Genomic DNA, 16,040 nt, shown 5'->3' with positions numbered 1-16,040 from the left:
TTTACTTACATCCTGCATTTAACAAATTTAATAAGTAGTTACTTGCTGAATTTATGGGTCCTTTGTTTTAGATTGTCAAGACAAGAAAACTTTTTGTTTACAAAGACTTCTTTCTTAATGTCTTGTTATAAAGCAAACCCATATACTGATGTTCGCCGAAGATACTGGAATGCCTATATGCTCTTCTACCAAAGAGTATCTGATCAGAACTCCCCAGTGTTACCAAAGAAAAGTCGAGTCAGCGTTGTTCGGCAGGAAGCTGAGGATCTCTCTCTGTGAGTTTCTTTTCTGTGTAATTTGCTGTGCGATTTCAGTAGGTGATATTGTAATCTATACTCTTTGGGATTTAAAGGTAATTCGCTAAGATAAAGAGAGTCTAAAAAGAAAATAAGTCAATCACTCTATCCTTTTCCTTTTATTACTACTTGGTCATTATTTCTTGGCAAGAAGTTATTTTGTATTTAGAAAAAGCCATATAAGTTATTTCATTCTAGAACTGAATTTTTTTTAATCTGAGCATTTATTGAATATACCTTATGTTCAAAGTACAGTGAGTACTATGCCAGCACTGTCAGAAAGTGTTTTTTAATCCTATTCTCTGTGAATTTGCATTTAATATATTGAATCAGGAAAGTATGCAATCTATTTTTAAGTCTAGTACCCTGTTTATGTAGGTATGTAAGGTTATAGCAACAACTGAAACAGCAGCCACTTTATACGAGACAGATAGTTTTCTGATTCTGTCTCTTAGGTCAGCACCATCTTCACCAGAAATTTCACCTCAGTCATCACCTCGGCCCCATAGACCTAACAATGACCGGCTCTCTATTCTAACCAAGCTGGTTAAAAAAGGCGAGAAGAAAGGACTGTTTGTGGAAAAAATGCCTGTTCGAATATACCAGGTAAGAAATGTATAAAAAATTCTAAGGAAGAAATCCATATAAGTGTCAGACTCTATCTTGCACATCCAGAAGTACTGCCGCCAGCCTTCCTGTGGACTTAGCCATACCTCTAGTGCCACATCGTCTTACCCGCCTTGTGGCATGAATCTTTCACGTACCGCGTCACAGATATGGCTGCAGACTCAAGATTGAGCAGCACCGTCACTGACCTGCTGTGTGACTGTGACAGCTGCAGAGAAACAGGGAAGGGAGTGGGCAGGAAAGGAGCACACTGCTGAAATTAACTTACTGTACTTGGAGAGAAAAATAAGTTAAGGTTCATAACCTGGGGCTAAACTAATATGGTAATGATGACCATTCATTATTGAACACCTATTTTGTGCTGCATGCTTTACACAAATCTCTAATTCTTAAAACACTCATGTGAAGTAGCAGGTTTTATTTCCATTTTCAGATGGAAAAAAAATGAGACTCAGAGAAGCAGAAATGACCTGCCTATGTCACAGAGCCAGGATTTAAATTCAAACTGTCTGACTACCCAGTCCAGACTTTATACATTAATCAAAAGCTGAATAACCAGAACCAGAGAATTTAAGAAAAATGTGGAACCTTTCATTAAGAGAAAGAAAATGAAGCCATCTGGTACAAGGAAAGCGTGGAGTTAGTTGTACTTAGAAAGGTCTGTCTGTCCCTTCCTAGCCAAAATAATAGGTTAAAATTCAGTTGTCCTTCACATGGTAGTTTTCCTAAATTTCCCAAAAGTGTTTGCTTTAATGAATAATAATTCACCTTTTTACAGCGTCTTATATTTGAAAGGAAGATTTTCTTCTCTCCTTTTTAAAAATTCAAAGTTTGAGAGCGGGTTTCTATAAACCCTTTTTACCTAAGGTGTCACTAAAATGTCTTCCACATGTTAAATGTTTTACCCCTTTTTAAAAAATAATTATTAATTTTCTCTTGTAGATGGTGAGAGATGAAAACCTCAAGTTTATGAAGAATAGAGATGTGTACAGTAGTGATTATTTCAGTTTTGTTTTATCTCTAGCTTCATTGAATGCTGTAAGTGCTAACTGAATTATTACTAAAGAAATAAGAAAGAATTATAGTTAAATATCACTCAGCTAAACATTCAGTGACTCATGCTCACTCTCAATTAACATTTAGATTAGATGGAAAAAGAAAATTTCCACAAATGTGTCACTTATTGGCTGATAATAAAATTCAGGCAGTGTTCAGAATGTATGATGCAGATTGTGAATGGGTGTGGGTTTCCACGTACTGGCTTTTTTAAGTGCTCTTGTTTAAATTTGGTAACAAATCTACGAGTAGCCATGAAGTGATGTCAGTGCATATTGGGCTTTGTGGAGATTAATTTTTTCCTAATTTGTAATCAGACATTACCAGACTCAAGATTAACTTCCAAGTATTTCTCTTTCTTGTCTACCATGATTATAATCTGCTAAGGGGAAAATTTTCTTAATCTATTAATAGATTACTTAACATCCTGTGGTTTAAAGACTCAACTTTGAGAGGGCTTCATAAAAGAAATGAAGAATATGGCTTTATTAACCTTTTCTAAAGTTTAACTAGAACATTTTCTATAATGAACTGGCTGGACTTTTCTTATTAGTATTTTGTCATAACAATGTGTAATAATCAATAAAACTTCTATGAAAAATATCCTCTCTTTTTTTTTCCTCTCTCTCAGACTAAATTAAAGCATCCATACTATCCTTGCATGGCAAAAGTGAGCTTACAACTTGCCATTCAATTCCTTTTTCAAACTTATCTGCGGACAAAGAAAAAACTCAGGTAAGAAGTGATATGTTTTGATTGTTGTGGCAAAAAGCACTGATTAATTCAGTTAAAGTTGGATTTATAAATTTAGCTTTTCAAGACATTTTTTTAGGTAGTTGATGACAACTACCTAATATTTTCAGATGATTAAGACATGGCTCCTATCTTTAAGGAATTTCTAATCCAGTAGGAGAGAGAGATTAAACAAAGCAGTAATGGGATGCAAGGCATAAATGCTGTACATCTTTGGAAAATCGTATCCAGATATGGGGATTGAGTAGGCATTAAAGACATCCATATTCTCAGAGGACTTGGAAAGGCAAAAGTAGAGAAACAGGTATTCTGTGTGGAAGGGAAAAGCTTGAGTAATGGGCAAGGCTTGCCTAAGGAACCGTAAAGGACTACTGTTTTATTTGTACATTTAAGGAACTCACTTGAGCTGAGACTGAATGTTGGGTTTGGATGAGATCACTGAGTGCCGTGAGTGCCAGGGAAGGGAGTTTGGGCTTTGTTCAGTGGGAGATCATGGAGGGTTTTTGAACAGGGGGGCTGTATGTTCAGAGTGATGCCATAGAAACTCTCCACTTTGATTGCATATTATTCATCATTGGTTTTTACCTGGAAAGGTGCTTGACACATTTATAGGCTCTGGGTAAATAGCTGTTCTATGATGAATAAGTGAGTGAAGAGTGAAGATGGTTGTGCGTGGGTTTGTAGGATATACCTGAAGCAAGGGAGACTCAGGGTAAGGAGACCAGTTACAGTTAGAAGCCCAGGAAATTCTCAGTCTTTTCTCTCTCACTAGCAGTGAGCTTCTCCAAGTATGGAGAGGTTTTTGGAAAGATTTTGCAATGAAGAAACCTGAGATGAAAACAAATATAATGTCATTTCATTTTTATATGTAATAATCAAAGATATATTAAGTGATATCAGTCTTTATTAATTGATTGAAAAAGAAGAAATAATGTGTTTCTTGTAATGTCTAGCATAGGATTGACTAAGGAAATTTATTTGGTTATTTTTTAATTGTGAAATTTGCTCAAGCTGTCCACACACTGCACACACTATTTCAATTTTGTTTATATTTACTGTTTTGGGGAGAGAGGGACTAGAAGGGGTGGTATAAAGGCATGGATAGTATAGTCATTGAACCTTTTTTCTGTCCAAATATTTTTATTCCATAAAACAGCATATTAATAATTGTAACAATAAAGTATGGAAGTATTGAAAGTAGGCATTTTGTGAATGAAAATTAAGCAAAACAAAATGTTCAGGCGTTTTTTGCAATTGAAGTTTTTTGAAGAAGCTATAGAAGATAGAAGTTCAAGTCTAAGACTTAAGTTTGTTTACAGGGGGACGGGAGGATGAGTCACACCACACGGACGGGCGAATGCAAAGCCCTGGCTTCTGGGTGTGTGGAGCCATGGGCGTCAGCAGCACTGAACACTTAACTTACCTTCCACACACCCCCAAATGAAAATTTCTTAACTGGATCGATGCTCCATGGGGTTAATTGCTGGGGTCCTACTCCTAACATCATTTTCTTTGCTGTTTTTAAAGGGTTGACACTGAAGAATGGATTGCCACTATTGAAGCATTACTTTCAAAAAGTTTTGATGCTTGTCAGTGGCTAGTTGAATATTTTATTAGTTCTGAAGGACGAGAATTGATAAAGTAAGTGTCAAGATCTTTTAATTAAAAGAAATTTGTGTCTCTTCTAGTGATTTGGAACTCAAGTTTCTTGTAGCTCTTCTTATTTCAGCTTGAAATTATTTTTCTGATTGGAATCAATTTTAAACTGTCTTCACTAAGGAAGCAGTAACGAAATTATTCAGGTCACATCAAAATCATTTCCAAAACCATGTCTGTTGGATTAGATTCAGACAGGGTGTTCATTGAATGTAAGGAGAGCATGTGTGCAGATAACCAAGTGGTCACAGGCAAGCATGTCCTGAAACCCTGCTGTGACTCAGGAGATTCCAAACAGAAGTCTCTTCCCTCAGGGACTCACAGTCTGGTGGCAAGGTCAAGAGGTCAATAATCCTAGGTTACTACACAGTAATACCACCATATTGTCCAACTGTGTTTGGATTCTGGCTAAAGTATTTTCAAAAAGATGATAGTATAATATCTACAAGAGTATGTTTCCTATGTACCTATAATTTTTTAAAAATTTTGCTTTTTAGATTTGAGATGCTCCAATCACTGTGAATGTTTTTACATCTTACTCCCAGTCATTCTCTATCCTCAGGGAGTTCAGCGTTCATATGGAGGCCCCGACAAGCGCCTCGATCTCTCTGGCCAGTCTCCTTTATCCACAGTGGGCTCTTCCTTCTCCCTGCCTCAGCTGTACCTTCTCACTCTTCAGACATGCCAGGCCCGCTTACCCCACTTCTAGCTAATGACCTTGCCTCAGACTTCGCTGAGAAAGTAAGATTAACAGATGAGCAGACCCCATCCCCCATCACAAATTGCACACCTACCAGACGCTGTTTCGTCTTCTCCATTCCTTCCTTATCATGGAGGAACTGTCTTCTCTCAAAATGAATCTTTCTACATGAGCAAACCTTCTCAAGGAAGTTGGCCCTTTAATTATCAACTCTCATTCCTGCATCATTACTTTCCAGAATTTTCTACTGGGTCCCTTCTGTGAGCGTACAGATATACTTTGGTATCTGTCACCTTAAAACAGACAATAATAGGGAATTCAGAAATGCAAGTTCCTTCCCATGGGGAGATCCAGAGTCTTGTGGCAACTTAGAAATGTCACTGAAGCTCTTGATCCAATATCCCCTTCACCTCTAGGTCCAAGCTTCAGACATTTGTTTATTTGCCTGCGTGGTATCTCTACCTCTCCTTCCTCTACTTCATACAGCAACAAAAGTGTTCTTTTTAAAACAAATCAGATCATGTTACTTCTCTGCTTTAAAATTCTTCAGTGGATTCCCATCGCATTCATCATAAAATCCAAAATCCTCACCATAACCCACAAGGCCTTGCTTGAATATGATCTTTGTCTGTCCTTCCAGATTTCCCTTGTTTCGCTTTCCTGCATGCTTATCATTCACTGGCTTGTTGATTCCTTCAACACACTAAGCTTTTTTCCTGCCTAAAACCCTTGAGCCTGATATTCCCTCTAGCTGGAACATTCTCCCTTCCACTCTTTGCGTAGCCTTCTCATCCTTCAGCTGTCAGAGAGGCTGTTCACTCCTAATCACCCAGGCTGCCCTGTTCATCTGCTCTGTTGTTTTACCCATCTCCCTCACTAAATTTCAGCTTCTTGAAGGCAGAAGCTATGTCAGTTTTGTTCCCTACTGTGCACGGAGATCCTGGCAAACAGTAAGACTCCAGTGTTTGTGCATACATGCAGGTAGTTCAGAAAGAGAGAACATAAACATTGCCTGTCCCTGCAGAGTTTGCATTAAAGATAACCTTTTACCCATTTTTCCAGCTGAATTCCAAAATATCTTCCCATTGGAAGGACTCCTGAGTATTGTGTTAGGCAGTAGAATGTCATAGAATCATCCAATTTGGAGGAACATGGCAAATATTTAGTTCATTCCGTTACATCCAAATGGGCTTGCTTTTAAATATCCTCAGAGAAGCTCAGTAACTTCTTTGGTATTAGCAATAGTATTTTTGATTTCTTAGAATTCCTGATGGTAAGGAATCCCAATGAATCACCTAATCTAAATTTTTCCTGGTAGAGTTCATTATATTCAGTCTTTATAAAGCTCAATCACTCATCAGTATCAAGTCCTACGATTTCGTATTCTTCAGGAATTAATATTCTTTGTCTTATTACTTCTTTAGGACTTTTAAGATAGATTATCATTGTTACAGCTAAACAATAAACATATACTGTACTAATATTTTAGTAGCTGTAAATGTGAAGAGCGTGTTGCCTCTCAGGCCAGCCCCTCAGTGTCATCCTTTTTTTAGGCAATTTTTAAAGGTAATTATAATAGTAAAAAATTAAATTAGTAAATATTGCTTGCAAGTTGATCTAAAGGAATTAAAATTACTAACATAAAGGGTACTTTTAAAAATCTTTCTTTGTGGAAATTTTTAAACATACACCAAAGTAGACAGAATAATGAACCACTGTACCAATTCTCCAGCTCAGGTTGTCCACACATGGCCAATCTTGTGTGTCTGTCCCAACTCCCACACACATAATCACATGCGTGCTTTGTTTTACTCTGAAGTATCTACTCTGAAAGAGTAGATTTCAGACATCATATAATTTCACTACAAAATTTTCAGCATGTGTCTCTAACAGGTAAAGTTTTTTTAAAAAATAACTTAAGCACCATTGTCACACTAAACAAAAATAATAATTCCTTCATACCATCCTATACCCAGTTTATATTCATTTTCCTCAAAAATGTTACTTTATGTGTTTGCATAAAAAATGTTTGTACAAATCAGGATCCAAACAAGCTCCACATATAGCATTCTATAATCCTTCCTTTTCCCCACCACCTCCTTTTTTGGAATCTTGGTAGATTTTGAACACAGTCTTATCTGTCTGGTTCAGATTAGGTAGTTAAAACATAGCATTCACACTGACATGGAGTGAGCAGGAATGAAGCGACCTCAGAAAGCTCCACTTTCTTCTTTCTACACTTGATCTTAGCCAAAAGACCGAGAAGCGATCCACTTTATTCTTTCTATTGAGAGAAAGAGGACAGTTACCGGCATACTCTTGGGAGCAGAGGAAGGAAATGCAAATACTGCACTCAGAGACCAGAGCCACTTTCACTGCTGTCATCTAAAGGAAGACTTGGGTCCTCAAAATTATGTTGTATTTATATCCTCATGGAATAATAAGAATGTCCTATAAAGAAATAGATACCTCAACTTACATTAGGGTTATGTCACAACAGCCCCAGAGAGCAGATATTTCTGCCTGACCATGCCCTCCCCCACATCTGAGGCTGCCTGTTCTACCCACTGGTTGTGTAAAGGATTGATTTACATGATGCATTTGTAGTACATAGTGTAGTATCTGACTGTAACATTAGAAATGCCAGATATAATGGAAGTGCCTGATAAACCTTAACTGCTGTAACCATCGTCATCATAGAAAGGAAGGAAGCAAGACCTTTTCAGCCTCCAAAGCTTCTATGAGGACTAAGTAATAAGGGTTGAGGAAAGGAAAGTAAAAAGATAGAAATATAGATGCACAGGGCAATTAGGAGGTGCTATCTTGACTCAGAACTTTAATTAATACCTTATTCTGAGAAATTGAAGGGGTGCTAGGGAGAGCTGCTCCTGAGTGAACAGAATTTATAAAATTCTAGGTTCTTTGCTTTCATGTCTCTTTAAGTCCAAATTTATACAGATACTCATTTTAGAGAAAGAAGAAGGAAAAAAACTCCATTTTTCAGTGTTTAGGGGTCTTGTTTTCCTGTTTGGCCTTCCTTCTTCATGGTGGCCTGTGAGGTGGCTATGCTCTCAGTAAACTTAAACTAAACATCTGGAGTCATCTTGTTTCTTGCATAGCAGGTGGGACCCATGTTGGGAAGGTTGACTTATAGAAATCTGTCCTGCTTTTTTACACCACACTTTTCTATTTTAGGATATTCTTGTTGGAGTGCAATGTGAGAGAAGTACGAATTGCTGTGGCCACCATTCTGGAGAAAACCCTAGACAGTGCCTTGTTTTATCAGGATAAGGTCAGTCTCATTTTTAAATTTTTATTTATACATTCTGTTTTTACTAACTGTTTTAAATTGCACATAATAAGAAAGAGAGCCTATGGTTGGAATCTGGTAATTTTGCCACATAAAATGCACTTTCTGTGAACCAGCTTTCTGATAAATGCCCGGGTAGAAGGCATTCTGACTTTTCTTCCTCATATCCCAGAAACCACCAAGGTAGGCCAGGAATTCAGGTCTGCTTTGGTCTGCTTCAGAATTTCCTCTCTAAAACCATCCCTTTTCAAAGTCTTCTCTCAAGAATTTGTATTAGCTCTCCCTGAACTGAGACTAACCTGGGCCTAGAGACTCTAAATCTAGATCCACAGACATTTTGAGCCACCCCTGGCTTTGTCTCTTTCCTCATGAGTTATTTTTATGACATAAACCTTCAGTTGTCAACCAGACCAAAGAATGTCAGTCACCCAAGGGCGTTGCCCAAAACAGTTCCTTCATTGGTCTCCATTATTCACTAACCTGTTCCTGCTCCTCTGAATTTCTTTTTCTCCTAATCTTATTTTCTATAACATATTTTCTGGTTCACAATTTCACATACACCAAAACAAATCATGGTATTTATTACCATCCTCAATCCCCAAAGATTTTAAGACTCAGGGAAATAATTGACATATATTGTAAGTCTGATTATTCAATGTGTTTTTAAGTGCTAGAAAATATAGCAGTTATTTCCCACCTTTGCTGTTTTAAACAGCTGACACTACATGGAAAACTTTGAAAAATGTTATTTATTTTCAGAACTAATTGGCTCCTTATAAACATTGGCTGGAGGCATTGCGTCTCAATAAACTAAATGCAAATTCTAGGAATTGCTGCTTCAAATTCAGTTGTTGACTTTGGAATGCAACCTTGAGCAAGTCCTTTAAAGGAGATGTTTAATCCGGATATAGCATTTGCACCCGAGCATTTTGTTCCTTCCACATGGCCTGAGTCAGGTGCATCGCTAGACCAGAAAGCCTCAGGAGCTCTGCTCAGGCCAGAAGGAACAGGAGGTAGCCTGTGACCCATAGGAAGGACCTAGAAGAAAACTGCCTTGTCAATTTCAGGAATCATAAAGAAGCTGAGGTTTACTCTATGGCCATGGTTTTTAATCAGCTTAAACTGCAGAACCATTTTCCAAACGAAACCTTATCTGGATGCAGAAGAAGATATAAAATAGGTCATTGGGAGCTGCTTAGGACAGTTTGGATACCGTTGCTCTGAAATACCCCTGTGGAAGTTTCCTGAGATATTTAACTTGAGGACCTTCTTCTTCTCCTCCTTCCTCCCATGTACCAACCCAGACAAAAAAAGGCTGAATGAGTGCAGTCTCCCTACTCCCGAGGCAGCATACAGGTGATGGAAAGGGAAGATGTGGAGGACGCAATTTGCCTCAGTAAATTCTACTTTCTTGTCAGTTTTGCCCCCATAATGGAAATGGTGCCTCTTGTCACCCACTTTGTATTGTAAAGTACTTTGAAAATGAAGTGCTGTATAAATGTTAGATTTTACTGTATTTATAATGGGTGTGACAGGCTGAATGGGAGTATTTTAAAAGCCTATAAACACCATCTCTGGAAGAAATAAACTAACAAGAGTAGTAAGCCTGCTCTTAATTTTCAGATCATCACAGGTGAATTTCTAGGGACTTGTCCAAAAACAGTTGGGGTGGGAGGGAAAGAAGAAGCAATGTGATAACCAAAATGGTTTCTAAACAAATAAAATGTTTTTCAAAGCTTTCCATGAGGCGTCAGCGGGCTTTCAAGTAAGTTCACAGTTGAGTCGATATTGCCGTTGTCATTCTGTCAGGCTGTTGCTCTCCATTTGCTCCATTGGCTTGATTTCTAGCCCCTATGCCTGTGTCTGTGTTTTTTATTCTTTGCATCTGTGACTATGTGAAGAAGTAGCATAGTGGAGGGAGGGGTTCAGAAATATGTTCCCTCTAACCCCCCGCCCCCGCTTTTTTTTTTAAGAGACAGAGAAATTGGCTCTGCAGAAAATGTGCTCAGTAGGCAGTAGACTCATGCCCTTGACTCTGAAATCTAGGAAACAAAACCAGGCTTTCCTTTTAATTATTTCTATAGTACCAGTCTTCCCTCGAAGGTAAAATTGATCATTGTTTTTGCTCTCCAAAGCATAAATCCATCTGAATCTAAGACTGGATTGTGTGTGAACCAGACTTTCTTTTTGTTCTTATGGTGACATACTTCAAATTAATCCTGTTACAAATGTCTGTCTTACATTTTTCTTTATGTAATTTCATTTTTCCTCTAACCAGTTAAAAAGCCTTCACCAGTTACTGGAGGTACTACTTGTTCTGTTGGATAAAGATGTCCCAGAAAATTGTAAAAACTGTGCTCAGTACTTTTTCCTGTTCAACACTTTTGTACAAAAGGTAAATGATTTTTTTAAAATATCTTTTCCTAATACAGCAGATTGATAGTCTAAAGGAATTTTGTACATGGAAAGAATATAGACTGGTCAATATAGGATCTATAGGATATGGTTTTATGACTGTTTCTTCTTAAAAACCTTGATTTATGGATCATATTACTTACAAGAATTCGGATACAGGTCATTGTACTTACTTATTGACAGCAGAAGTCTGCATTAAAACTAGTGTGTAATTCCATGTTTTGTAGCCATTATGAAGCAGTGGGAGGCTGTTGGAACTCAAGAGTTTTTTTAATTTGATTTTTAACAGATACTTTCTATATGTAAATTATAGCATTTAAAAACTTACTGACTCCTTAAAACTTCTCATGTAACTGTGTTTTTAAAACTAATTTTTGTCTGGATAGGAATATAATTTGTCATTCTCAATATCTTGTGACAGCAAGGTCTTAGGGCGGGAGACCTTCTTCTGAGGCATTCAGCTCTGCGACACATGATCAGCTTTCTGCTGGGGGCCAATCGGCAGAACAATCAGGTAATGCCTACTCTGGCAGCCAGTGAATGGCCATGGTTTTCATAGCCACTTTGTTTCTCTGTGGGTGAGACGTATTTTTCATTTCATTGTAGTCCAGGTACTGGTACTATGTAGACTTTAAAATTCTTTATAGTTCAATTATTTTTACAGCTTTCTTGTAGTATTTCCTAGTAATAACCCATGGAAATAACTTACTGGAGTATCAGTCAAAATGTGAAGTGTCATAGGAAAGATGGGCTCTGACAGGGCAGATTCGAACACCTGCAAGGAATGGTGGCATTGAGTCTTCCACTTGCTCTCTGGGACTGTGAGCAAAGCTGTTTGGGTGATGGTTACTTCTGGGGTGCTGATAACAAGCCCAGATTCAACTGGGCAATTGTACTGTTACACACTGAAGGATGTTGCTGCAGATACACTACTATTCATATTCAGAAAATGAAAGGGAAGTTGTTTTGTAATAATAGTATGGTTAGATATATGAAAATGACTCTCCTGTTTCAAGTGTCTATGTTGGTGTGTTTCTCCCATCCATTACACGTACATTTCTTTTGTTTGATAGATTTAAAATACACAAAAGGTGAATATGCAATAATCATAAATACTATTTATGGAGTGGAGTGCCTGTTGTGTGCCAGACACAACTGGTCACTGTATGCTATACCTCTGATACTCACAATTCAGTAAAATAGGCAGTTTCATCCCCATTCTGAGTTACAGCACAGAGAAGTTAAGTGACTTACTTGTTCAAGGTCACAAGCTGAAGCATGGAACCAGGATTCAGAACCAGCTCTGGTTTCCCTTGTATGTGATGCATCACACAGGAAAATTTTTCCTTTGTTAGGGGAAACAGACTTGCTGCTCAGGCCTCCTCTCAGCTTCCTGCCGACCACCATGCTGCGAGGACTTTTCAGAGTTAAAAAGCAAGGACTGACACCGTGGCCTGCTCTGTGTAGGGATATTATGTGGAGATTTACAATATCCATTGTTCACTTCAAGCTCTTCCACCTCAGGGACTCCATTGACAATGACGATTGATTTAAATTCACTAATTCAGCTTCACACATAATCAGTATTGTTTTGCATTTATGGAGCATATAGCATTGCGAACATTTTCACTTGTAAGTTGGCATTTGGTCCTCACAACCTCACAGCGGGCAGCACAGGTAGGTTGTGGCTGCCGTTATGCAAGGCGGTCCGGCAGTGTTACAGGAAAGAACTCGCCCACATCCACACAGCACAGTGAGCGGCAGGGCAGGGCCAGGCCCCCACTTCTCCGGCCGCATGGGTTTTCCCCATTACACTGACGTACAGGGAGATTACCTGACACGTGCTAAGAACTCACTACCTGAACTCAATACATGAATGGATTTGTTTTAGAATCGGAGTTAATAGTCTAAGGGGAAAAACTCTCTTAAGGTAGCTTAAAACCTGTGGCTTTTTATACTTTGACCTCTTTTACTGTCAAACATTGAGAAGTAATTGTGGCCCAAAATATCATGAATCAGCACATCCTTTCACTTCGTCTTGATGTTATTTCTAAGTAAAACACAAACGTCCACTTTATGTTCTTTGACAACAGATACGTCGATGGAGTTCGGCACAAGCACGAGAATTTGGGAATCTTCATAATACAGTGGCTTTACTTGTTTTGCATTCAGATGTCTCTTCCCAAAGGAATGTTGGTAAGCTTTAGCATACCATTAATACAGAAAAATGAAGAGATACCGAACTTGTCAATAATGCACGAGAGTAATGTTAGCAATTTTAAGGATATTACTTATTTCTCATTTGGCTGTTTGATATTTGAGGAGCACTTAACATTTTTGTTTTAATTCATGTGAAATTTCACCTTATTTTACTAGCTTATCTCAAAAGAAAGGCATTTACTTGAAGGAGGGGTAGTAAGTGTTTGGAAAAAAAAACACTCTATAATTAAGGCTAATTTGGGCTTCATTCATTACCATAATTGACACAACTGATCTAATGGTAAAATACCCAAGGGGTGGGAGTCTCCTAGCTGTGAACTTGACCAAGCGACCTGACCTTTCTGATCCTCAATACAAAATGGGAGTTTTAAAAACATAACCCCCCAGGTACACTGAAGATTAAGGTTAAAGTACTTTGTAAAAACAGAGGGGATTCAGATGTAAATTAAGACATTGAAATGTATTTGAATATTAGATGTAGTTGGTAGCATTTCCTACTTTGTCACCTAGAACCAATAGTTCGGTCCTCATTTAATATAACAAAAACACAAACTGTCCTTTATTGTTATTCACTGTTCTAACCTGTGTGTGTGCTGTGTTTTTGGGTGTTTGTTTTTGTGTATGTTATGTTTTTATACTGTTTCTAGGCCTGGTCATGACGTCACCAACAATTGCAATAATAATACAACAAAGCAACTGAAAAGTATTGAGTGTTTTCTGTGTTCTGTGCCTTTCCGTGGTGCTTTAAGTTTATTCATTGTGTTTATAATCCCCTCAACAAACCTAAGAGGGGGATATTAGACCCTTCTATAAAAGAGGAAACTAAGAGAGAGGTTTAATAACTTCCACAAGCCTCACAGCTAGTAAGTGGCATAGCAACCAGTATGTGAAGGCAAGCCTCTGACCCCAGAGGCTGTAGTAGGTTTTAGTGTCCTCTGACCAGTGAGATCTGAATACAGGAAACTACATAAAAATCACTGCGCATCACTCTGATCTTGAAATGCTTATTGACTCTCTAAAGGGACATTGGGGGAGCACTTGGATGGTTGTGAGGTAGAGTTTGCTTCTAAATCTGAGTTCATTCATCTAAAAAGACAAAGCTACCTATTTCGTTTGTTCAGATACGTTCGTAAAAGAAAATTACAGGGGGCGGCTGGTTAGCTACATTTGTTAGAGCACCGTGCTCTTAACAAGGTTGCCGATTCGATCCCCACATGGGCCACTGTGATCTGTGCCCTCCACAACTAGATTGAAACAACTACTTGACTTAAAGCTGATGGGTCCTGGAAAATCACACTTAAAAAAAAAAAGAAGAAAGAAAATTACAGTATGAGTCTTCATTTTCCTAGCAAATGAGGTAACCCCTTCCATGTGGTTGATTCTGCTTAGCACATGTGGTGTTGGCCATTATTTGAGGACAGTTGTTTGAGGAACAAAAGTATCATGTTCAGTGTCTCTTCAGAGCCATAATGGACATTTTTCTTCACATATAATTTATATTTTTGCATTTTTGAAAGATTGTCTTGGGTGGGGATCACTAGGAATCTAGAGATCTTAATAGTCAAACCTACAGCTTATGCAGACATTGAAAGAAATAGGTAAACAGTTTCTCCTTTCTACATGTCTGGCTTCCTCACTGGACTGTGAAGGAACAGGTTGTAATACTCAGCAGTTGTGTGTGTGAATCTTGAGAGAATCGCTTTAGCTTGTAGATGGCTATTTCATGAAATAACGTCAAGTGAGACAGGTTTCGTTTCTTTGGTCTCCTAAAGCTCCTGGTATATTTAAACAACGGCCACCTATTAGCATTGCTCCCTCAAGCCCTCTGCTGCCCCTCCATGAGGAAGTAGAAGCCTTGCTGTTCTTGTCTGAAGGGAAACCTTACCTGTTAGAGGTATGTATTTGTTCTTCTAAAACCATTTTATTTTTATTTCTCCTACTTGAGGAAAAACACCTTTTGTTATTAGTTACATTTTCTGATGAAGAAGAGTATTTTGAAGAGAAGAAATGATTCTTTCAAGTTAATTTTTCTTCCTATGTATGTGTCAGAAGGAATCAGTTGAAGAGAATCTTAGTCTTCTCTGCACCAAGAATTGGACCTCCATGTACAGCCCAGCTCATTGCCCCCTAGGTCCCAGGAAATAAATTGCACCTCACCAGTCACAGTTATTATCAGAGGGTTTTGCTCCCAATCTCTCTTGTGTGTCCCTGGTCCTGCAATACTACAGCTCTGAAGCACACGTGTTTTAAACTTCGGGAGTATGGGAGCCCTCACTGTGACACACGCTATGTGGCCTGTCTGCAATCCCGTTGCTTCCCATCTATCTAGAGCCACCCCTTCTTGAGAATTTAATCTTGCAATCCTATATGAGCAGTGTATCATACTGGTTTTTTAACAACATCAACAGTGCTATGCTGTATATCTCCTTTTTTTATGCTTAACATTATGTATTTTTTGGATCTATCAGTAATTATTTTAATTGGGGGGACATTTACCTTTGAAAATCTGATGAAAGTGACTCCCAAGAAAAATGCACATTTGCACAAAATTGTGTTAAATTTCAGACAGACCTAGACACCCTGAAATCTCTCCATAGGCCTTTAGCAGTTAAAAACCCCTATTTTGAGGCAATGTTGATGACAGTAAATCTGAGTAGATTTCAGTTAAAGCCAGAAACAACCTATCAACAACTGACAGGAGAAAAGCTTACTCCTTTTATACCCTCCCGCTAGGTAATGTTTGCTTTACGAGAGCTGACGGGCTCGCTCTTAGCACTCATTGAGATGGTGGTGTACTGCTGCTTCTGTAATGAACATTTTTCCTTCACTATGTTGCACTTCATTAAGGTAAGACCTCCCTTAAACCTAGTGATAGCCTGACAGCTGGCGCTTGAGACTCGGAAAGCAATCCTTTGCTCACAATTAATATGCTTCTTTTAATAACCTTAATTGTTTTTGCTAATCATAAAAATAATACAGCCTCCTTAAAAAAATGAAGACTAAAGAA

At 38.2% G+C, this 16,040-nt stretch overlaps 1 protein-coding gene across 2 annotated transcripts in view; it reads left to right on the top strand.

The window, feature by feature from the left end:
* USP24 (ubiquitin specific peptidase 24) overlaps positions 1–16,040 on the top strand; it is a 129,266-nt gene that overhangs the window by 99,408 nt on the left and 13,818 nt on the right. For both annotated transcript variants that reach the window (XM_019742818.3, XM_019742816.3), the window contains exons 51-61: positions 134–275; positions 752–902; positions 1,866–1,961; positions 2,611–2,714; positions 4,260–4,373; positions 8,284–8,380; positions 10,677–10,793; positions 11,235–11,327; positions 12,907–13,009; positions 14,806–14,927; positions 15,767–15,880. In XM_019742818.3, the coding sequence (XP_019598377.2) occupies positions 134–275; positions 752–902; positions 1,866–1,961; positions 2,611–2,714; positions 4,260–4,373; positions 8,284–8,380; positions 10,677–10,793; positions 11,235–11,327; positions 12,907–13,009; positions 14,806–14,927; positions 15,767–15,880 (1,253 nt within the window). The remainder of the gene's footprint in view (positions 1–133; positions 276–751; positions 903–1,865; positions 1,962–2,610; positions 2,715–4,259; positions 4,374–8,283; positions 8,381–10,676; positions 10,794–11,234; positions 11,328–12,906; positions 13,010–14,805; positions 14,928–15,766; positions 15,881–16,040) is intronic.

The sequence above is a fragment of the Rhinolophus sinicus genome, chromosome 14, assembly GCF_057876585.1.
Source record: "Rhinolophus sinicus isolate RSI-liver-muscle chromosome 14, RSI-T2T, whole genome shotgun sequence".
Taxonomy (NCBI): Eukaryota; Metazoa; Chordata; class Mammalia; order Chiroptera; family Rhinolophidae; genus Rhinolophus; species Rhinolophus sinicus.
Note: the sequence above shows the minus strand (reverse complement) of the source record. Positions and strands in the feature narration are given on the sequence as shown.